The sequence below is a fragment of the Syzygium oleosum genome, unplaced genomic scaffold, assembly GCF_021117445.2.
Source record: "Syzygium oleosum isolate NSW1041296 unplaced genomic scaffold, Sole_v2.1 Sole_v2.24, whole genome shotgun sequence".
In the NCBI taxonomy this organism is placed as follows: Eukaryota; Viridiplantae; Streptophyta; class Magnoliopsida; order Myrtales; family Myrtaceae; genus Syzygium; species Syzygium oleosum.
This window is the reverse complement of record NW_026607508.1, coordinates 3,521,948-3,545,508: the sequence shown is the minus strand read 5'-3', so window position 1 is coordinate 3,545,508 and position 23,561 is coordinate 3,521,948. Positions and strand designations below refer to the sequence as shown.

The window sequence follows — 23,561 nt, the reverse complement described above, 5'->3', positions numbered from 1 at the left end:
TGGAACCGATATTGTGTGGTTAAGTTCTAGGTTCTAGATGTTGAACCTGCCCACCCACCCACTTGGGAACCGGTATTGTGCGGGCAAATTTGCAAATGAAATTTTCCTCACTAGAGTCAGAAATTAGCGGTCTATTCTCTCAATAAGGTTAAGAGTCCATACTAGCTAAATTAATTGTGTACTTGATAAATGCTATATAAATAGTGCAGTTGAAGGTATTGTTGAGAGATCACCTCTAAGTTGTCCTTTGCATTTAGGGTCTGTTTAGTAACGTTTATGTTTCTTTGTTTTTCTGTTTTTTTGTTCCCCGAAACAGAAAAAGAACAAAAATCCGTTTAGAAAAAAACATCTACTTTTTTATTTCTGGAACAAAAAAGTGATCCTGGAATAGATTTGAAACAGAAACAAGAAGCAAAAAAAATCTACTTCTTTGTTTCTGGAACAAAAACAAGAAACGATTTTTTCTGGAATCCTCCAAAAACAAGAAACAATCCATCGGCCGCAACCCGCCACCGCCGCCTCTCGCCGTCCTTTGCCGCCACCTACCTCCCGCCTTCCGCCGCCGTCCACCGCCGGCCTCCTGCCCGCTGGCCGCCTCCGCCCGCCGGCCTCCTCTTGTCGTCGACCACTGTCCTCTACCGCTCAACGCTTATCGCCACCGGCCGCCGTCCTCCACCGCTGGCCGCCGTGCTCCATCGCCCGACCCCGGCCGCAACCCGGCGCTGGACGCCTCCCCCCGCCAACCACCCGACGCCAGTGATCACCCACCACCGGTCGCCGTCCTCCGCCATCGGCGACCACCCACCACCAGCCGCCATCCTCCACCGCCGGCCACTGTGCTCCAACGCTCGACTCCGGCGGTCACCCACCATCGACCGCCGTGCTCCATCAACCGACACTGGCCACCCTCCGCCGCCAGCCACCTCTCGTCGCCGCCCCCCGCTGCCGTCACCGCAGCCCAACGCCACCGTGCTCCGCTGCTGACCGCCGTGCTCCACTGCCTCCCACCGCCGACCGCCATCCTCTACCACCGCCGACCACCGTCCTCCGGCCCCCACCGCCACCTGCCGTCCTCCGCCCCCCACCGCCACCCGCCGTCCTCCGCCGGTAGCCCAGAAATGAGAAACTCGTCCATGGAATATAAATGGATCATTCGCGCCCTAAACACGTTTCTATTCTTTTTCTATTCTAGGAGTAGAAATTTTGTGCAGTTACTAAACGCTATTTTTTGCTCAGAAACTGTTCCAAGAAATAGAAATAGAAAAAACTATTTCTGATCAGAAACTATTTCTGGGAACAGAAACGTTGCTATGCAGACCCTTAATTGCAACTTGAGAATTATTTAAAGAAAATTTGAGCATGCACGGCAAACAAAGAGGAATTTCTGTACAAGCGGTCCTATGTACCATTAATTTGAGAGTTTTAACTATCTGCTCTCTGAGGTCGTCCCTCCCCTGTGGCCGGTCGCCAGCCGTCGACATGGCCGGCCACAGGCCGAAAATAAAGAAAAAAAAAGAAAGAAAAGAAATAGAGAAAAAATATAAAAATAAGTATAATTTCGATTTTTTAAAAAAAAATACATTTTTATAAAGAGGGAGAGAGTGTGTGTGGGCACAATGGGTGGGTTGAAAACAGGGGTGTAAAAAAAACCAGAGCCGACCTGGCCCGACCTGACCGGGCCCGGCCCGACCTGGCCCGGCCCTACCCGAAATTTTAGGGTATTTTGGGGTCAGGTCTTATTTTATCTGGGTATGAATTTTAGATGTGGGTATTTATTAGGAACGGGCCAGGCCAGGCCGGGCTGGGCTTTTTTTACCTGGCACCAAATATAACCCTTCCCCCTCTCTCTCCCCTTCGCTTCTTCTCTCTCTGGCGGCCGTGAACTTCTCTCTCCCCCCTTTCGCTCTCTCTGCTCCTCCTCGCCCTCGAGTTCGAGTTCGTGGCAATGGCAGCCGTGAAGTTTGCGAACATGGCCATGGTGGCTTTCGTCCTCGCCCTCATGGCGCTTGCTGTGATAGCCCAGGTCGAGGCCCCGGTGCCGCAACCTTCTTCTCTTCGCCTCCTTCCTTGGGACTCTCCATCCAGTTCAGCCTCGACCGCAGCAAGAGATCGGAGGACGACCTGATCTTCCTCGCCTCCCACACTACTGTCGGGATAGCAAAGTCATCGATCCCGAAGAGCCCCAGGTTCCGGCATACCCGATTGATCTCGCCCTCGCCCCCCTCGACCCGGAATCTCGTCGGCTCGAATAAGTCCAGCGACCTTGTGTGGAGCGAGGCCAAGGTGGAGGACGAGGAGTCGTTGGGCGAGTGCGACAGCGAGGACGCGTCGTAGTCGTAGTGCTTCGCCGCGTTCCGGCGCTCGAGCCGCCTCTTCGTCGACCCCCAATTCGTCCCTGACCCATCGGCTTCGCTCTAGAGAAGAATCAAGGCATGTGGCAATTGCATAAGGCTTAAGGTTTTGGGACCCTAAACCCGACCCCGGACCGACCCGACCTGACCCTATTCTTGGAGTATATGCTAAACAGGGTCTTGGGTTGGGTCGGGTCGGGTCGAGCGTGACCCTGTATATTTCGGGTCGGGTCGGGTATCATGAAAGCCCGACCCGGCCCGACCCAACCCGACCCATTGACACCCCTAGTTGAAAATGGGTTATAAACTCAACCCATTTAGATCCATTTATTTTAAGCTTTAAAATTTAAAACCCATTTAAGGTGGGCTATTTAAAATCGAAGTAATCCATCTATGAATCTATATTTTTTAAATGGGTCATATATGGGTTTAAGACCCATCTTGACAGGTCTAGCGAGCGGCTAGGCACATGATTAGGTCTACTAATAGTGTACGGGACTCTGCCTAAATCAACCATCATATCCAATTCTACGAGCCATTAAATCAAAAACCTACTAATAGGTACTCATTTTATATTGTAAGATGTTTCACAAAAGTTATTGACATATGTCGATGAAGTCAAAAATGTCTTAAACTGTTAAATATTCCGATAGTTAAATCTTTCACGACATTTTACAAAAGTTTACGATGTTTAGTCTAACACACTTCATAACACCATAAATATTTTGATATTTTTAATTTAGCACGATTTACAAAGGCTTACAGAAATTTATCGTAGCACGGTAGTAGAAGTTCTAAGTATTTAAAATCTTAATTTTTTTATAGCATGTTTTATAAAGGCTTACAACATTTTGTCATAAAATAATCCAAAGTGTCGTAAATATATAAATATCCAATTTTTCATGAAGGCTAATAGCTTTTCGTAGTATTAGACGGCGTGGATATTTTCATACCCTAATTTCCGATATTCTATGTTTTCCATAGGTTTACAACATTCCGTAGCAACGCAGCGCAAAAAATGTCATAAATCTTTAAATGCCCCTTTGTCAATTTTCAGAAAAACTTTAGGCTTCTATCACGTTATCTCCTTTTGTCTCTTGGCTTTGGCCTATAATGATTTGGAATCTATCGTTTTTCATATCAAATACATTGAAGACTTCATCAACCTTTTTATACTAGTATCTGAAACCAATTACAGTCTTGTCACGAGCTCCAAAATTTTTTATTACTTTTTCAAGCAAGAATTTCTTGTTAAGTGTGGAGCCCTTACTATGTTGAAGATGCATCCACATGATTCAAGAAAGCACTCCATTACTTATTTTTTGTGTGGAGATACGACGTTCGGGATGATATGTACTAAATGTTATCCCTCTCTTTAATTGCATGACGAGAAAGCCCACCTTTTAAATCGATTACGGATCAATCAAATATCCTCAAAAACTGCATGCGAGGTAAGATTTGAGCCAAAACTCAAGTTCGTGAACTAAATAATGGGATTTTTTTCTTTTCCAAATTCTCATTATTTATAAAATAATTTTCCCTAAAAGATGGCACTTTCAATCTTATTCACCTGTTAAGAGCATTTTGTGGCTTCGACCAAAAAAAAAGAGCATTTTCTGCATGGATTTTCTTAGTTTTTCAATTTTTACTATCTCACAGAATTTAAAGAAAATCTAGAAACTTACCCTTTTGGATAGAGCAAAAACAAATTTCCCAGCGAAGGTTGCGTATTGGGTATGATCAAACAAAGTTTCCTAATTAATATAATTATTAATCATTAAATCATTATAGTTTACGTTTATAAAATGAATGGATATTAATAAGAGGCCATTGTCTTTGAGACTATTATCAATTATTATTATTGTTAATAACATAACAAAACTATAATTATGTTCAAACAACAGTATGGTCTATAGTTATGAATAATGAATGATTAAATATAATATTATATAATCGTTGTTATTAAATAGGATATTAAATATCTAATGTTGTATTTATCATAAAAAGTAAATTAATATATAACTAATGATATGATAATGTCATATGCATATAGATGTAATATCTAATTTAATAATACCATTAAATTCGCTTGTAGGACAACTTAAATCATGGAATTAGATTAAAATAGCATGATTTTGAGTTTTGAATTTCTTATAGATATCAGTATCAATGTGATTTCAAGATGATAATCTAATATAAAATAAGATGTAGATTTTGATCAATTTGAATTTCATAAGAATTCAAATGAACCATTATAATCTATTAAGTTTACATATTTGTACGTGTATATCATAAATCAACTAGTATTTGTTAAAGATATTTTGACGACTTAAAAACAGGCTACTTTTTTTTTTATTAAAGTATAGATAATGCGTTACAAATATATAAACAAAGAAATATTATAATTATGTCGTCTAAATGTAGCTATAATATCTTATCTTATAGCATAGTAAGAACAATTCATGCCGCATAAAACATCTTGTGTATCATATTATGAAGGATATTGTATTAATCACCATTGCTTTACTTGTAGAGTAGTTGCCTCTTTTCTTTTTTCTTGTTTTTTTTTTTCGGTCGAAAGCTAGTTGCCTCTTTTCAAATTGCGACTTTTTTGAGAATTTTATATGGCTATTGTGTTATTATGAGAAACATTATTTAAGAATGTACAATGCGCTTTTAAATTAAATAATTAATAGTTATATAATTAGGAAGCTTTATTTTATTATACACAATTTTCAACCATAGCCAAAAAAATCCTTTTTTTTTTGCAATCGAAAAAGCAAGTATTATATTTTATCTTAATAAATTGAGATATTAAAAATTGAAAGGTTAAGAAAAGACACATAAATGCTTACAAGGTACAAAGTGCATTCTTTTTTATGTCATAAGGTACAAAGTGCTTTCAATAGGTAAAAGATTGAAATTGCCCTCTTTTAAAGAAAAAAATTGTAAAGTACATGTGTAATTGCCTCCACTTAATAATGTGAGAGTCAAACATGTACCGTACTGTCGAGAAAAATAAAATGATCGACTCTTGATTATTATCAACAAGTAGTAGGATTTGTCGGTGAGAACAAAGCTGGATCAAAGCAAAGGCAATAGATGAACAAAACAATTGACAACTTGAAGGGAATCGATCGCTCGATAAAGTCATCGATAGTAGACATTATATAGAAGGTACCGATGAGGACTTCATTAGTCAACGAGGTTCATCGACAATCATCCATTGCAAATTTTGCCAAGTGTTGGAGCTCAAACACAAAGCAATAGATTTTTTAAATCTTTTTTTCTTTTTTTGTTTTCTTTCTCTTTTTTTGTTTTTCTTTCCTTCTTCTCCTGGCTAGCGAGGGTGAGGTCGAGCCTTACCATGGCTGGGCATGGCTCCTTGCCCATGATAGTGAGGGCGAGCTCGACCTCGCCGGCCCTTGCCTCGGATCAGTCGCCGGACCTCGGTTACCAGCCATAGGAAGAAGGAAATGAAAAAAAAAATAAAGAAAATAAACAAATAATAGAAAAAAATTATGAAAAATTCTCCATGTCAGTGCTGATTGTTGGCCCATGCCACATACGATGGCCGACGGCCATGTCAATGCAGGCTAGCCAAAATTAGCCGGATAGACTGAATTTGCACAAATACAAAAGGATTAGGACTTAATTGGCAAAAAAAAAAGTTTACGATTGAATTGGCATAATTGCAATATGTTTATAACGATTTTGGTAATTTTCCATGTATTTTCGGTAAAACTACCAAGCATAAAATTACCCACTATCATTTCTGGTGGAATTACTATAGTATTGAAAGAACCCCGGATACTTACTCCATTGCCATGTAAAATAAATAATTAAGAAGAAAACTTCTTTTTCTAGACACCAGATTTAAGGACTTGATTACACACTTGATTATTCCTCGCGGGTACGTAAAGCGAAAAGAGGAAAGAAGAATGATGGCGACGAATTCATCAAAGGTGGGGCGGCGTGGAAACCCGTAGAGCCTCAACAAACACTTTAATGGGGAAGCCACCGGTCCTCTTCCAATCGAAGCTGCTCTGTTTCTCCCTGCTCTACCTCTTCGCCACCCTCTTCTTGGCCCTCTACACCTCCCTCTCCCCGGCCAATTGCCTCCTCCGATCCTCCCCCTTCGACCCCCTCCAGTCCCCTCTCTTCTCTTACCCTCCTTCCTACGGGGAGCACAAGTACGCCCTCCCCACCGCTCGCCCCTCCTGCTCCTCCCCCGTCCTCTTCTCAGGTCGCCTCTTCGAAACCCCTTTTCCGGGGGTTGGCCTTTTCCCGATAGGAAACTGCGGTTGTTTCGTCCTCGTCGCCGGCTGATCTCGTGTTTTCTCCCTCTTTGGTGGATCAGATTATTCGGAAGCGGTCAAGGAGATCAATGATTTGTGCGCGAATTCTTCGTGGTCGTCACCTCTGCAGCCGCCTCCCCTGAGGTACAAGCAGGGCGGAGATGATAACTTCGGTGGGACGTTCAGCGACCGAGAGCGGTTTTCTTATTTCGATCATCGGAACGAAAGCGTCGAAGTCCCCTGTGGATTCTTTAAGGAATTCCCAATCGGCATGGACGGTGAGTCTTGGCCAGCAATTATGGGAAATTTTCTTTTCCTCTTTTGTTTTTCTTTTGGTTCTTTGCTCCTCTGTTTTGGTACTCTGTTCCTTCTTGAATTCTGTTGGCTCAGATGCACAAAATGAGGAAAACGGGTTCAGAAAATTCAGTGGATTCTGTTGTGCTGCGTTGTTGGTTTCTACTGCTTCTTTACATCCATTGATATCTGTCTGAATCGTTTCATTCAGAATTTCCAAATCGAAACTGAGTTACCGAATTCTGCAGCAAGAATTGAATTTTATCGGGTTTGAATTGATTCCTTCCTTTTCTTCCTCGTGGAAATTTAGATAGGGAGGCCATGGAGAAATGCGGCGGAGTGGTCGTTGCCTCCGCCATATTCAACGGCCACGATAAGATCCGTCAGCCCAGAGGGCTCGGATCCCAAACCCTCGCCAGCGTATGCTTCTTCATGTTCGTCGACAGCGCCACCACGAAAGTCCTCGAGAACCACAACTTGATCTCACCGAACTCGAGAGCAGCGCGCAGGATCGGAGCGTGGAGGATCGTGGAAGTGGCGGGCGAGCGCCTGTACGGGAACCCGGCGATGAATGGGGTGATCCCGAAACACCTGGTGCACAGGCTGTTCCCGAACTCGAAATTCAGCGTATGGATCGACGCGAAGCTGCAGATGGTGGTCGACCCGGTCCTGCTGGTCCACTCACTGCTCGTGAGGGAGGGCGCGGACATGGCGGTGTCGAAGCATCCGTACTACGTGCACACCATGGAAGAGGCGATGGCCACCGCAAGGTGGAAGAAGTGGTGGGACGTGGATTCGCTGAAGAAGCAAATGGAGACTTACTGCGAGAATGGGCTTCAACCATGGTCGCACATCAAGCTTCCATATACTTCAGGTACATTACCTCCTCCGTTTAATTCACGAAAAATCAATAATTTTAAAAATGAAAAATTCCTAATCTTGATTTTATATAATGTTTAGGAAAATGAATTGGAAATTTTTCCTAATTTTTTTTAAAGAAATTTCCAAGAAGCTTGCTCTAGAAAAGTCCAAGAGAGAGGAATATATTAAAGTCGACAACTGGAAATGGTACTTAGCCAAAAAGCGCTCTGCAAGCCACAGAACTAACTTGTTTCACGATGGGCATCAAGGGTTTGTTTCAAGAAATATTAATAACTTACAAAATATTTTGCAAAATATGATTGTTTGCATGTTTGGAAAAATTAATTAGCGGAATATATATTCACTATCAATGATAATCAATGCCTAGACATTTTCGTCGATGATGACTCGGTGTGTCTACTGTTGTTGAGGTTAACAACGCGACAATTGGGCTAACAATTTCAAAATGAAAGAAGGAAAACAAAATAATGTACTTAGAGGGTCTTGAACGTCTAGTGAGAGTTCAAGTCAAACTAAAATACCCAATTAGAAAACAAGTATGGAAGCAAGCAAGGGTTGCTAGGAGGTGTCATTAGTAATCCCTATTCATAACAAAAAAAAATTATGCACTACGCATGTAGCCAAAAACTGTCTATGTCATAAAAACAAGAAACACAAATTAATGTTATCAGAAATCCTCGATACACTCGTACGTTGAACTCAAGCCATGTTCGCCAGAGCTCATAGCTCTAGCCCGTGATCCTGGCCACCGGAGCTCGGAGCTCGTGGCCATGACCGCCACATCTAGTGTCTCGAGACAAGGGAAGGGGGTTAACGGTAGAGGTGGATAGGCGAGTTAGCCACGGCATTATTCTATAAAGAAAAGAAAAAGTTAGATTGATGTATAGCCAATGCAATTGTACAAGTAGGATTGAACAAACTTGATTTTATAAAAAAAAAAAACTTGCCACATGCATTGCTTCGGAATGAACCTCTTTGATGTGTCGTCCTCAGTTAGTTGCTGGTCTCGGTGTGTTTTAGGATTGTTATCGAACCTACCGGACCGTCACCCTCTAGACCGGTTTGAATGTCTTCACCATCTTTTCTTATTATTTTCTTCATTTGGTCAACGCTGTTGTGCTCTAGAAAAGCCTGGCTTTTGTTTGGAAGCACAAAGTGTGGGAGGTGAAGAAAAACCTTGGTGAAAAATTTCAAGGTGGATTAAAAAAAATTAGGTGAAGAAGGGATTAAGAAATAAAGGGGAAAGTATATTTATGTACAGCGGACAATTTGATCCTCAACTTTTCAATTTAGTAAATTTAGTCATAAATCTTTTGACAATTCGATGTTGCATGGCATAGGACGGTCCCACATCGGTGTTTTTTGGTCAAAATTGGTCAGAAGGATTACATTGGCAAATCGTCCAATAATTTAGATTAAATTGGCGGAATTGAAAAGTTTAGAGGTAAATCCATACAATAGATCTGGGACTTTTTAGACAATCATCCCAGAGAAGATATAAGAACGTAATCTCATCTGATTTAGTAAATTTGAAAACAACCATGTTAATTACACGTGAGCAAAATAATTTATAGTCTCCCTTTTATACACCAAATCTTAAGTAATTTTTTTATTACAAATTATTTTTACTAAGAATGAACATAAGTGTGAAATTTGGGAGTACAAGGGCATTTTTGCAAAACCAGCATATTACACAGCTTTTCTTCTCAGTTTGGGGGGGCAGGACAACAATGGCGGGACCAAGATAATTTGCTTTACACCCCAAATTTTTACCAAATTACTCTCTAGGCCAAATGTGGGGATGCTCGACGTTGTTTTGAAGTTACGTTCTATTGTGCTCTACAAGATGACATGACGTCCCTATCTTGGAATTATCTCGAATTGGAAATGTTCACACTGTTCATTTTGGAATCTACGAAATCTGAATTAGTAGATAAAGAAGTCACTCATTATACAAAAAATAATTACTTAGCTATACTATTATTTTAAAAACAAAGAGGACCTCCTACTTTGAAGGGATCGCAATCTTCATTGTTTTTCCTTGGAATGTCCTCAACTAAGTATTTTATAGATTTTTAATCAACGGGTAAATGTGTAAATTCATAATTCTACCTTGCACATATTCTTTTTTCATTCAACCTCACCAGAAAAAAAAAGGTTAAATGTATTTATCTCTTTCCAGACATTTGCAAATCATTGTACCAGTAGTGCTTCATTCATTGATTAATAAAAAGTTCATAACTTGAAGACATGAAATTCAAATTTGAGTAATGCTAAAGATACAACAATTTTTTACTAAATTTTGTTGACCAAACTGACTTGAGGGTTGGCAAGATTCTATTGAGAACCAACCATTTTAAGGATGGGTCATGCTTGCCTAAAGTTCCAATGGGAATATTGGGAAGCCACTTAATATATAAGTTTCCAAACCAAAAATAAATAAATTTGAGTAAAAAATCTAAGTACCCTTTTATTGATCAAGCAAATTATTCTTGAATAGCCAGGAATAGGCTGTGGGCAGAGAGAGAGTGTCCATGCAATAATTTGTCCTTTCGATGGTCCACCCACATGCAAGTGATTATAGATGTGGACTCTACCATTAGATAATTGGGTAGTTAAACTATCAATTAACCCATTTAATAGCCTCGTGAGTGGTTCAATAATATTTATAGGGACCCATTCGAAAATAGGCATTGGCTGTTTGTAATGTTGGTGCTCTTCTCCCTTATTCACTAATAAATATGAATGATTGCTGGTTTTTCAACTAGTATATGTGTATGTATGTGTGCGCGTCCCTGCGCGCATGCGCAGGTGAAATTGATAAGACGCCTATGATCCTTACAGTCCGAGTCCCTTTAATTCAATTTTTTTTAGTGTATTGCATATATAATTATGAGTCGACTGTTCATGTTTTTACACTCCTCATATGTTAATCACAGATGGACTCATGGAATTTTTTACTTAATGCATATCATTTTTTCTATAAAATTGACGACGCCAATAAATTGATATTGCTCTTGTTATTTTAGAATGAAAAATTACCACACCTTACTATGTTGTGGTCCAACCATGAAAGCGAGAGATAGAATAATATTGGGGTCCTATACAATTTGTCCTTTAGTAGCGTGAAGATGCCAGGAGCCCCTCAAACATCGCATTCGAGTAGGAACAATTATAAGCAAGTCATTTACATTCTTCTGCATTTAGGAGATTGAACCGTAATTATTTTGTACTCTTTGCTCCCGGAATACAAGGCTATTTCCAATTCATGAAACTCTTAACTAAAAGCTCTAGCATTTATTGCAGATGTGCCGGACAGCGCCCTGATTTTGAGGCGACACATTCCGGCCAGCAACCTCTTCTCGTGCCTCTTGTTCAACGAGCTGGACGCATTCAATCCGAGGGATCAACTGGCCTTTGCGTATGTGAGGGACCTCATGAGCCCGAAGCCGAAGCTCCACATGTTCGATGTGGAGGTGTTCGAGCAAGTCGTGCTGGAGTACAGGCACAACCTGAAGCGCGGCAGCGGGGCCACCGGGGGGCCATGGAGGACGAAGAGGGCGGGCTCTCCGGAGTCGTCGGAGAACGGCAGTTTTGGCGGCGGGTGTGAGAAGTATCTGCAGGAGATGTGGGGGTAAATCCCATAGTTGATTCTCTCCAACTGATAACGTAAGAAAACAAACGAAAGGTGATCTGCCCAACCGCATTTCGCACGCGAAAAGCTGCCAGGAGATCACAGGTTGTCAGGCACATTCATGCTGTGCTCGTGCTCTCCTCGTTCTTTCCCCATTCATTGTCGTGCTGGAAAGTCTGGGAACAGGAACGGTGATGCGCCACGTGTCACGAATTGCATGAACTCTATGTTTTCGTCTTTTGGGTTTTGCCCGGTGAAAAAGGGCAAAAAGAGGGTTCAAAGGGAGGGAGGGGAAATTTTGTGCTGTTTGATTTAGAGAGGTATGAAGAATTTATGCTGTTTGATTAGGGATAGTCAAGTTTATACAAAGATCATGTGGTTTCATAAGCATGGTTATCAAATTTGATGTAATCTTTCCCGCGATTTAATAAATAAGATTCGATTCATTTAATTGAAGTCGTCAGCCAAAAAATCAAGGAAATGCAAGTATCTTCCATCTTGATTTTCCATTATTCAAAAAGGTGGATAATAAATGAATGTCCACAAGCAATGGTCCTCTTAAAATTGGACATCACAAAAATCATTTTGCATTTGAAATAATGTAGCATACATTACTACTGTAAAAGTATTTCTCCGCAAGCAATCTTATCCAACCTTGACTTTATGGTTAGTGAACGAGCGAAAAGTTAAAATCTGGAAATTAATGGTGGATAAAATCGTATCTGTAAAGATTATATGCATGTTTAGAAAAATTAGTCAGCGAAATATATTTTCACTGTCAATGACAAATCCATGCCTAGACATTTTCGTTCTTGATGACCCTGATGTGTCTTCTGTTGTTGAGGTTAACGACACAAAAAACTGGGCTAACAATTTCGAAATGAAAGAAGGAAAACAAAATAAAGTACTTAAGAGGATCTTAAACGTCTAGCGAGAGAGTTCAAGTCAAACTAATATACCCAATTAGAAAATAAGTAGGGAAGCAATCAAGGGGTGCTAGGAGGTGTCTTTAGTAATCCCTATTCATAACAAATAAAAATTATGCACCGCGCTTGTAAGAAAACCTATCCACATCATAGGAAAAAACGAAACACAAATTAATGTTGTTAGAAATCCCTAATTCACTCCAACACTGTACTGCAAGCTTAAGCTGGAAAGTTACGGTTGATTGATCATCATGGCCGATCATAGTTGACATCAGAGCGACGAGGGTTATCAACCCGTCTCCTCCCAGCTTGAGCTCGCACCATGGTCGCGCTAGATTTGGCATCTCGCAGCCATGGCCGCACTAAATCTTAGCTCTCACCATGATTGCTGGAGCTCAAAGCTCGAGCTACTGGCCATGGCCATCGGAGCTTGGAGCTCGCGACCATGGACGCCACATACGGCATCTCATGGCGAGGGAAGGGGTTAGCGGTAGTGGCGGAGAGGCGAGTTGACTACGGCGATAGGGAGGGAAGGGGTTAGCAATTATGCAATCACGGTTAACCTAACTTGATTTTATTAAGAAAAACTTGCCACATGCATTGTTTTGGAAAGAACCTACCGGACCGTCACCCTCTAGACCGGCTTGAATGTTTTCACCATTTTTTCTTATTATTATGTTCTTCATTTGGTCAACGCTGTTGTGCTCTAGAAAAGCCTGGCTTTTGTTTGGAAGCGCGTAGTGTAGGAGGTGAAGAAAAACCTTGGTGAAAAATTTCGAGGCGGATTAAAAAAAAAAGTGAAGAAGGGATTAAGAAATATAGGGGAAAGTGTGTATTTTTATATATCGGCCAATTTAATCGTAAACTTTTTAATTTAGTCAATTTAGTCCTAAACCCTTTGACGATCTGACGTGGCTTCGGCCTTCGGATGGTCAACTTCTACATGAGCATTTTTCAGCCAAAATTGACCAGAAGGACTACATTGGCAAATCGTCCAAGGTTTAGGACTGAACTAGCCGAATTGAAAAGTTTAAGACTTAATCGTCCGCGTGCAATAGGTTTAGAACTTTTTGAACAATCATCCCACAGAAAATATAAGTACGTAATCACCTTGGTTTTAATAATTTTGGAAACAACCATGTTAATTACACGTGAGCAAAGTAAATTATAGTCTTCCTTTTATACACCAAATCTTAAGTAAAATTTTTTATTAAAAGTTATCTTTACTAAGAACGAACGTACCTATGGCTATGAAGAAGACAAATAGGTGTGAAATTAGGGAGTACAGGGGCATTTTTGCAAATTCAGCATACAGCTTTTCTTCTCAGTTTTGGGGTGAACAATAGTGACGGGACCCAGATATTTTGTTTTACACCCCAAATCTTTAACAAATTATTCTCTAGGCCAAATTTGTGGAGGCTCCACGTTGCGTTGAAGTTACGTTCTATTGTGCTCTACAAGATGGCATGATGTCCCTATCTTGGAATTATTTCAAATTGGAATTGTAGAGGATTGGAAATTCCCAAACTGTTCTTTTTACTATCTACGAAATCTGAACTAGTAGGTAAAGAAGTCGTTCATTATACAAACACTAATTACTTATCTATACTATTTTTTTTTTTAAAAGTGACCTCCTATTTTTAAGAGATTGCAATCTTTATTTTTTCTTAGAATATCCTCATTTATTTTTATTTTTTTTGGTCGAAAACAAGATCATTTCATTTCATCAAGATAAGCTTCAGCACATACAAGGTTCCAAAGGGTTGCGGGAGGGTTAAAGACCCAATTATAGGGCAAAGATTTGCACCTTTGAGTCTTAACAATCCAGTCTGCCACCTGATTTTCTTCCCTATTACAGTGGGCTAAAAGAACATTAGGTAAATGGACTAGCAGAAGTTTGCATTCGGTAATAAGTGGAGTGGCTTCCCATGGAGAAATATCTAAGCCTAAAAGGCAATTAACCAAAATCAAGTTGTCAGATTCTAGCAGGTATCTCATTTTGTCTTTTTCCCTTCGTGCATGAAGTAGCTTCAGAGTTTCAAGGCAAGCAAGGGTTTCCACATTGAGAGCTGAATTTGCTCTCACCATTTTAGCAAATCCATCCACAATCTTCCCCGAGAAATCACGGCAAATACCAGCTATGGATCCTTCTGTTGAACCTGGAGTGTAGGATCCGTCAATATTCCACTTGAGAACCCCTTTCTCCGGTGGTCGCCACGATTTAAGTGAGTGGCTATCCTTTGAGTTGGTGTTCTTCTCCGGTTTAGTCCATCGGCAAATATTCTGGTGCATGGCCATGGCAGAACTCACCAGGTGTTGCGGATTTGGGGATTGACTTCGAAAAATGAAGTTGTTCCTCCATTTCCATATATACCAGAGAACCACCGCTAGCAAATCAAAGGAGATTGAGGTACTTTTGAAATTTAGTAGCCACTCTTCAATCCTCGTAAGTCCTTGACTAGAGATTTGAATATGCAGGGCCGGGTTCGACCACACCTGATTTGTCCATGGGCAGAGTAGGAATAAGTGCTCGGTTGTCTCAACCTGTTGGTTACACAGACTGCATGTAGGTTCTTGAACAATACTCCTTTTAAATAAATTTTCCTTGGTAGGCAAAGCATTTTGGCACAGTCCCCACAGGAAAAATTTGATTTTTGGAATGGTTCTTGCCTGCCAGATCCTTGTCCATAGTTTTCGAGGGGTCTGATACGAGGTGGACGCTGAAGTTGCGATCTGTTTCTCGGTTTCTCCCCTTAGTTTGTTGTACCCACTCTTAACTGTATAGGACCCTGATCTAGTGTTGTTCCAAACCAACTTATCCTCCGTTAGTTGAGATCGCAGCGGAATTGAGAGGATTTCATTGGAGGTTTGTTCATCAAATAGAGCATGTAGGGTCTGTGTATTCCACGTTGAATCTTGCTTTTGTATCAGATCAGCTACCTTCTCTGGCTCTTCTCTGTTTGGTGGTCCCCCTATAATTCCTCTGGGTAGCCATTTATCCTCTCTAATTCTAATCTTTTCCCCATTTCCAACTGACCACATAATAGAGGGAAGAATAGCATCTCTGCCCATTAGGAGGCTTTGCCACCCCCAAGATGGTCGTGTCCCCTTACCAGCATGTCTGAAATCACAATGAGGGAAGTAGAGTCCTTTAAGTACCTGACTCCACAAAGATGTTGGGTTCTGAGTCATTCTCCAGGCTTGTTTTCTCAACATAGCCTTATTAAAGGTGATGAGGTCTCTAAAGCCCAATCCTCCATTATCCTTTCTAAGTTTTAGCACATTCCAGTTTCTCTAATGCAATCCTGATTTGCTTGCCCCATTTCTCCACCAAAAAGCAGCAATTTTCTGTTCAATAGCACGACAAATGGAGATAGGAACTTTAAAGATGGACATAGCGTACTGTGGGAGAGCTTGAACCACTGCTTTAATGAGGATTTCTTTCCCTGCTTTAGATATCAACTTTTCTTTCCAGCCTTCTAGCTTCATATTGACTCTCGCCATAATCCACGCAAACATTTGCTTCTTTGACTCACCCCAGTCAGAAGGAATTCCCAAATACTTGCCAGTTTTCTCTATAATTGGCACTCGCATCTCCGCAATCATATTCTGTCTCAATCTTTGTGGGCAATCTTTACTAGCAAACAATCCAGATTTATTCAAATTAATAGCTTGACCCGAGGCATAGCAGTATTGATTCAAGATTGCAGCTACACTTTGGCACTCATTAATTGTTCCATCCGGGAAGAAGATTGAGTCATCCGCAAAGAGTAAGTGGGTCAAAGTTGGGCATGATCTATTTAATTGTATTCCTTTGATAATCCCATTCTCCAGTGCATTTTTCATCATAAAGGATAATACATTCACCACAATGATAAATAAATATGGAGAAAGTGGGTCACCTTGGCGAAGACCTCTTGAGGGATGAAAATAGGGCAATGGCTCTCCGTTCAACTTTACACTATAAGACACAGTCGTGATGCATTGCATAACCCATCTAACCCATTGAGCACTGAATCCCATTCTTAGCAAGCAAGCTTCCATAAAATCCCATTCGACTCTGTCAAATGCCTTTTTCATATCAAGTTTAAGGACAACCTAGAACTTCTTCTTTCTCTTTCTAATTCTGAGTTGATGTAGCACTTCCTGGACAATTAAAATGTTATCTTGCATCTGTCTGCCACTTACAAATGCACTCTGCTCTTTCGAGATGAAGTTTGGCATCCATGGTTTCAGTCTATTCGCCAAGACTTTTGAGAAGATTTTATAAGCAAAGTTACATAAGCTAATGGGGCGGTATTGTTCCAGCTTCTCTAGGTTAAGGATCTTTGGGATAAGTGATATGTGCGTTCTATTTAGCTCTGGGTTGAGAATCCCTCAGTTTAGAAAGCTTTGTACTTCTTTGAACACCCCATGTTTTAGATCTTCCCAGTGATGATGGTAGAATTTCCCATGTAGTCCATCATGCCCTGGTGCTTTAGTGGCACCTAGTTGATGAGCAGCTTCTGTAACTTCTTTCATTGTCAATTCTGCAGTTAAGACTTGGTTTATCTCCTCTCCCACTAAGTTAGGAACAAACTCCATTATAGGTTCAAAATGTCGAGGGCCCTCAGAGCTGTACAAAGTTCTGAAGAAATCCATTGTCTGCTGTTTTAGTTGACCTAAGTCACAGATCCAAACCCCTTCTGAGTTACATTGAGATCTTGTTCCGTTGCCTTCTCTGTATTGTAGTGGCATGGAAGTATTTTGTATTTTTATCCCCACACTTTAGCCAGCTGATTCTTGATCGCAAACCCCAGTACATCTCCTCTTGTATCCATATTTTCTCTATTTCCTTTTTTAGGTACCGCACTCTCTCTCCATCAATGAGGACTGTTTTGCTGTTAGTAAGTTCCTGAATTTCTTTCTTCATGGTCTTGATTCCCTTTTTTGCATTTGAGAATTTCCTCCTACTCCACTCTTGCAGAGCTTTTGAAACTATTTGTAGACGTCTGGATAGTTCCTCATTTGCTAGTTCAGAGGAATGCCAACTATTTCTAACAATCTGCTCACATTCAGCATCTTCTAGCCAAAACATCTCAAATCTGAATTCTCTTTTCCTTCTCACTGGTTTAGGAAATAAAGACAGCAATAAAGGACTATGATCTGAGCCAACTGCTGGGAGTGCAAATGCTTCAGCGTTGGGGAAGCTAACCCTCCAATCCATGGTACATAACACCCTATCAAGTTTCTCCTTAACAAAAGCCTCTCCTTCCCTGTGATTAGACCATGTGAAAGCACAACCTTTACTCTCCATATCCATCAACGAGCAAGCATGTAGGAAGTCTCGAAAAGCATTGAGTCTATAATGCTCGGCCATGCGTATCCCAACCTTCTCCCAATGATAAAGAATCTCATTGAAGTCTCCAATGCAAGCCCAGGGGAGGTGTTTCATGAGACTAATGCCATGTAATTTGTCCCATAAGAGAACTCTCTCATTAAACTGCGATGGTGCATGAACGAAGGTAAGTCGCATCTTCTGTTTACTCTCCTCGATCACACACTCTACATCTATAAAAAATTCTGAGTGTGACTCCACTTTTAAAGAAACTTGGTCGTTCCAAAAAATAGCCATACCTCCTGCAATACCCACTGGTTTTACTATGAAGCAATTCTGAAACTGTAGCTGTCTTTTTATTTGATGAAGCATTTGTTCCTGATTTTTAGTTTCCATCAGAAACACCAAATTAGGCCTTTCTTGAGCCACGAGGGCTCTAAGTTCTCGAACTGTCAGTGGTGTGCCCAACCCCTGACAGTTCCAACTTATAAGTTTCACTTGTAACCCAGAGGCTTATTAGGGCTAGCCTCCAAAGCCCATTCACTTGCTTCTGCTACAACATGAATAGGAGTTTCCATCAAATTTGTCTCATCCACGGTATGTTGATTTGCCATCTTGGAATCGTAAGGGCTGTAACGTCGCTGTTTTTTATTGGCCTGAAGCTTTGGTCCCTTACTATTCTTCTTCTGGCTGCCCACTACAGACTGTTCCACAACAGAGATTATGGACTTTTGTACCTGCACAGGAGCTGAAAGTAGAAGTGGTGCCAATGCAGATACATGGTCTTGCTGGTTTAGAGAACTACCTTCCCCTATAAATACACCTTTTCCCTTGCTCTGTTTTTGGGTATTATCCTAAGTTTCAACTTGCTAGTACCCTTGTTAGAAGGCACCAGTAGAGTAGAGCAAACTCGAGTTTCAGGGATAAAATCTTCTGTCATTCTCTCTTCCTCCAATTCCCCGTTAAATATCTTCCAATGTGGACTCCATTCTTTCTCTTCAGCTCTTAGCCAGCTCCCAAAGCGACATTCATCCATCTTTCCCTCATCAAAGGCTACTTCTTGACAAAATTTGGCATAGTGTCCTATCCTTCCACAAGCATAACAGAAGTGGGGAAGCCTCTCATACCTGAAATCTAACCAAAATTTCCTATCTCCATTATCAGTAAGAATTCCAGACTTTAGAGGCTTAGATAAGTTCATAGTTACTCTCGCTTTCCCTGTATTTTGGGAACCAGGACCTTTAGAGAATACTCGAACCTCCGAGACTTGGCCGCTAAATTTTGCTGCTTCATTCACTGCTTCTTCAGATAGCCAATTATACGGGAACCCATGGATTTGTACCCAGAACGAGCAGAAGTTAAACTCATATTCATGTGTTAGCATATTCGGTTCCCAGGGTTTGAGAATTAAAAGATGATTCGCAAAGGACCACGGACCATTATCAAGCACTCTTTTCTTCTCTATTTCGGATTTGAACATTACAGCAAACATACCAGCATCCAGCTCTTGGAAAGTGACAGAATCGGACCTCCATGTCCTTCGCATTGTATTTTGGAAGGCTTGAAAGCTTATGCTCGGATTATTAAAGATTTTCCCAAAAATGGTCAGATTACATTCTTTCAATTTTTCTGGGGAAACTACCCCTTTCATAATAGCAATATCCGAATCTGACCATAATGAACCTAGGCTCTTACAAAGGGCAGCCATTCGAGTTTCTTCATCGTTGATTTTCTCCATTGTTGCTTTATAGGAGCGTCGCACCATGGACAAATTACCACCAGGAGAGAAGCAGTATCAACAGCGAACACACAACAGTCAACCAGACATCAAAGTGTAAGAACCGTTCCCAGATTCTTACACTAATTTCACTCGGGCATATGATCAAACATGTGGCAGGCGTCTTCGTCGATTAGAAGCAATGACGAAGCAAAGATTCGGATCATACCACCACGAAATCATCATGCCTTCCTGTGATTCAGCGAACACCAAGAACAGGAGAGGAGCAGCATCAACAGCGAACACCAAGAACCAGACCTTGTTTGTGTTGTAGGCAAGTTACAGAGCTATTGCGGAGGGGACCGGTGAGTCATTATGCAAGGCTGAGTTGCGAATTTGCCCAACAGACATGGAGAGAGAACAGTCGCTAGAGGGCCCAAATTTGACCTCCAAAGACTCTTCCTCGCTGGTCATCCATCGGTTAGTGGGCATCAGATCCTTTAGAAGGGAATGTGTGTTTCTGGGTTTCTAGATTTCTTTGTGGGTAATGGGAAGAAGTGGGGGTGTGATGTTAGGGTAAAACAGGTTGGGAAGATTTAGGGTTCTGGGGAGGGGAGGGATTTGGGTTAGTTATCACCAATGGGGTAGGGAAGAACTCTTACCGGAGAAGAGAGAGAAGCCCTAACGAGAGAGCAGGGCATTTGCACTTTTCACTCCCTTTTCGGGGTTAAGCCTGTTTGAATGGAGAGAAAAGTTTCCTCATTTATTCTTGAATAGCCAGGAATAGGCCGTAGGCAGAGAGAGTGTCCATGCAATGATTTGTCCTTTTGCTGGTCCGCCCACATGCAAGTGATTATAGATATGGACTCTTACAATAGATTATTGGGTAGTTGAACTATCAATTATGGGTTAACCCATTAAATAGACTGATATATGTGGTTAAAAATATTTATAAAAACCCAATTCAAAAATGGGTATTGGCTGTTTGTAATGTAGGTGCTTTTCTCCCTTAATTACTGATTATATGAATGATTGTTGGTTTTTCAACTAGTATACGTGTACATATGCGTGTGTGTCCGCGCGTGCATCTCTGGGTGAAATTGGTAAGGCACCTATGATCCTTATAGTGCGATCCCCTTCAATTCAATTTTTTAAAAGTGTATCGCACACATAATTATGAGTCAACTGTCCATGTCTTTGCACTCTTATGTGATTCACAAATGAATTCCAGGGGCCGATAATATTTTTAGGAACCCAATTCAAAAATAGGGGGATAAGTACACTAAGAGTACCATAACTTTCGTACAGCGCTCACTTGAGTGCCATAACTTTTTTTTCACTCACTTGAACGCCACAAATTTGAAAAAACGATCATTTAAGTGCTATCAATGATTTGCCTCGCCAGAAAATCCAACATGGATGTCGGTCATCCTACTTAGCATTATCGGTGCTGACGTGAAAATTTAATAAAAAATTCAAAAATAAAAAAATTCCACAACGGAATGCAAAATTAATTAAAAAAAAATCCACGTAAGACGATTTGCCAAGAATGGCACTCAAATGATCGATTTTACTTCGATATGGCACTCCTACTGTCGTTATCCCAAATTTTTTTATTTATGAGTGAAAAGGTTGGGGAAGGCCAATCAATGCAGTTATCCCACTAAATTTTACCATAAGGTTCCCACATAGACAAATGTCTTGCTTTAATTAATTATTTATAAGACATATTAATAGAAGGGGTTAATATCACGAAAAACCCCAAACTGGTACACCTGTGACAATTTTACTCCGAACTAATTTTTTGACCACCAAAAACCCCCGAACTGGTACACTTGTGACAAATTTACCCCGAACTATTTTTTTTTACCACCAAAAACCCTACACTAGTACACTTATGATAATTTTACCCCGAACGAATTTTTTAACCACAAAAAATCCAAAACTAGTATACATGTGACAATTTTACCCCGAAACTAATTTTGTTTACCACTAAAAACCCCAAACTAGTAAATTTGATTAATAGTAAACACCAAAAACCCTCCATTAGTATATGTTAAATTGGATTAATATCACGAAAAATCACAAATTAGTAAACTTATGACAAACAGAGGGGTAAAACCCCAAATCGGTATACCCGTCAACTACCACGTGTCATCAAACTTAGCAATTTGACAATATAATTTAACAAAAATTAACGGAGGGTAAATTTGTCATGGATGTACCAGTTTGGGGATTTTGGTGGTCAAAAAATTAGTTTGAGGTAAAATTATGACAAATGTACCAGTGTGGGGTTTTTGGTGATCAAAAAAATAGTTCGAGGTAAAATTGTCACGGTGTATCAGTTTAAAGTTTTTTGTGTTCCAAAAAAATAGTTTATGATAAATTTGTCACAGGTGTACCAGTTTAGGGTTTTTCATGGTATTAACCCTTAATAGAAGTGGGGACCATATATATAAAAAAAACTAGGTACTTCTCATGAAACAGGCCTATTGCATATAAAATCCAAAATATTTTAAGGGTGTGTTTGTTTGAGGGAAAGTATTTTTCGAGAATACATTTTTCGAACTTTCGCCGAAAATGGTAAGTCAATAGAAAACACTTTCTGGTCAAGGAAAACATTCATGTATAAAATTAGGAAAGTAAATTTCCCAATCTAAGAAAGTGAAAACACTTTCCGGAATTGCTCATCTTGAATTTGTTAATATCTTTTCTTTCTTTTTTTGTTTTCTTTTTTAGGCCGGCAATTGGAAATAATTTAAAATATATAATTTTTTTTTAGAATTTTCACCATCAGATTTTCTTCACCAAACAACTAAAAATACTTTCCAAGTCTTTTATAAGTTTTAACCAAACACTGAAAAATGAACTCATTTTCCTGGAAAATGACTTTCTAGAAAGTATTTTCCGGAAATGGTACATTTTTTGCGAAACAAACACGTCCTAAAATATCATCAAAAAAATTATTATGTACTAGTATTAATTATAAATTACATCATTTGCCTATTATTTTTACGGCCCTTGACTCTAGAAACCCATCATACTCTCTCCTTATTTTACTCGCATCAACTCAAATATAAATAAGTAGGTTAAGTTTAACATTTAAACGAGCAATTATGTGAAAAGGATAAACACATAAAATCCTTTTTCCATCCATTTTTTGACTTCCAACGCCCCCTATTACCTTAAATTGACCATAATATCTCTTCCAGGTCCTAAATTTAAGATTATTTTTTGACTTTCTTTTCTTTTCTTTTCTTTGAAAATTCCGATGCATTTAGAATTGACAAAAAAATATGTATTTGCCAATGGTTTGATTTGATTGTCTTATAATGCAATTACAATTGTCATAATTTTCTTATCAATAGCTAATTTTTCACTTAATCAGCCTCACTATTGAGTTTTATCAAAACAATCCTAAACTTTTGGGCGATATTTCAATATAGTCTTTCTCGCCAATTGCCACAAAAATCGCTGACATGGCGTTTAGTCATCACTGGTCATCCTAAGTGGCATGCTAACGTGGGCAATTTGTTGATTTTCATATCGCAATTTGCAACGGCAATTGGCAGGAAAGACAACATTTAAATATCGTGCAAATGTGTAGCATGATATTGATAAAATTGGGAAGTTAAAGCTGAATTGACATATGTCCAATAAGTTTAGAACTAAATTGATAATTTTCCCAAATATTTAAATAATCACTCCTTCAATGGACACATATATAAGCATTTTTGGGATAAGTATACAAAGAGTGCCACAACTTTCGTATGGCACTCACTTGAGTGCCACAAATTTGAAAAATCGATCACTTAAGTGTCATCGGCGATTTGCCTCACCAGAAAATCCGACGTGTCATCGCCAACGCTAACGTAGACAATTAATAAAAAAATTCAAAAATAAAAAAAAATCCACGTTGGAATGGGAAATTAATAAAAAAAATCCACATAGGATAATTTGCCGGAAATGGCACTCAAATGATCAATTTTACTCCGATGTGGTACTTTAATGAGCGAAAAAAAAGTTATGGTACTCAAGTGAGCGCCGTACGAAAGTTATGATACTCCTATTGTTCTTATCCCTAAAAATAGGTAGTAGTGGTTGCTTGTAATGTTGGTGCTTTTCTCCCTTAATTACTAATT

General features: G+C 40.0%; 1 protein-coding gene across 1 annotated transcript; it reads left to right on the top strand.

Annotated features, from left to right (window-relative positions):
• The first annotated feature begins 6,359 nt into the window (after window positions 1-6,359).
• LOC115664647 (alkaline ceramidase TOD1-like) lies at window positions 6,360-11,915 on the top strand. Its single transcript, XM_030586546.2, has 4 exons — window positions 6,360-6,597; window positions 6,712-6,927; window positions 7,254-7,817; window positions 11,132-11,915. Exons 1-4 carry the CDS (start codon window positions 6,360-6,362, stop codon window positions 11,461-11,463), a joined length of 1,350 nt encoding a protein of 449 aa, XP_030442406.2. The 3' UTR covers window positions 11,464-11,915.
• Window positions 11,916-23,561: the final 11,646 nt, after the last annotated feature.

What these genes read in the sequence shown, in the direction of transcription:
- LOC115664647 (XM_030586546.2), top strand. Translation starts at nt 6,360, where the DNA reads ATGGGGAAGCCACCGGTCCTCTTCCAATCGAAGCTGCTCTGTTTCTCC. An exon ending in CTCCCCCGTCCTCTTCTCAG is followed by an intron (nt 6,598 to 6,711) that starts GTCGCCTCTTCG and finishes TTGGTGGATCAG; the next exon opens with ATTATTCGGAAGCGGTCAAG. An exon ending in ATTCCCAATCGGCATGGACG is followed by an intron (nt 6,928 to 7,253) that starts GTGAGTCTTGGC and finishes GTGGAAATTTAG; the next exon opens with ATAGGGAGGCCATGGAGAAA.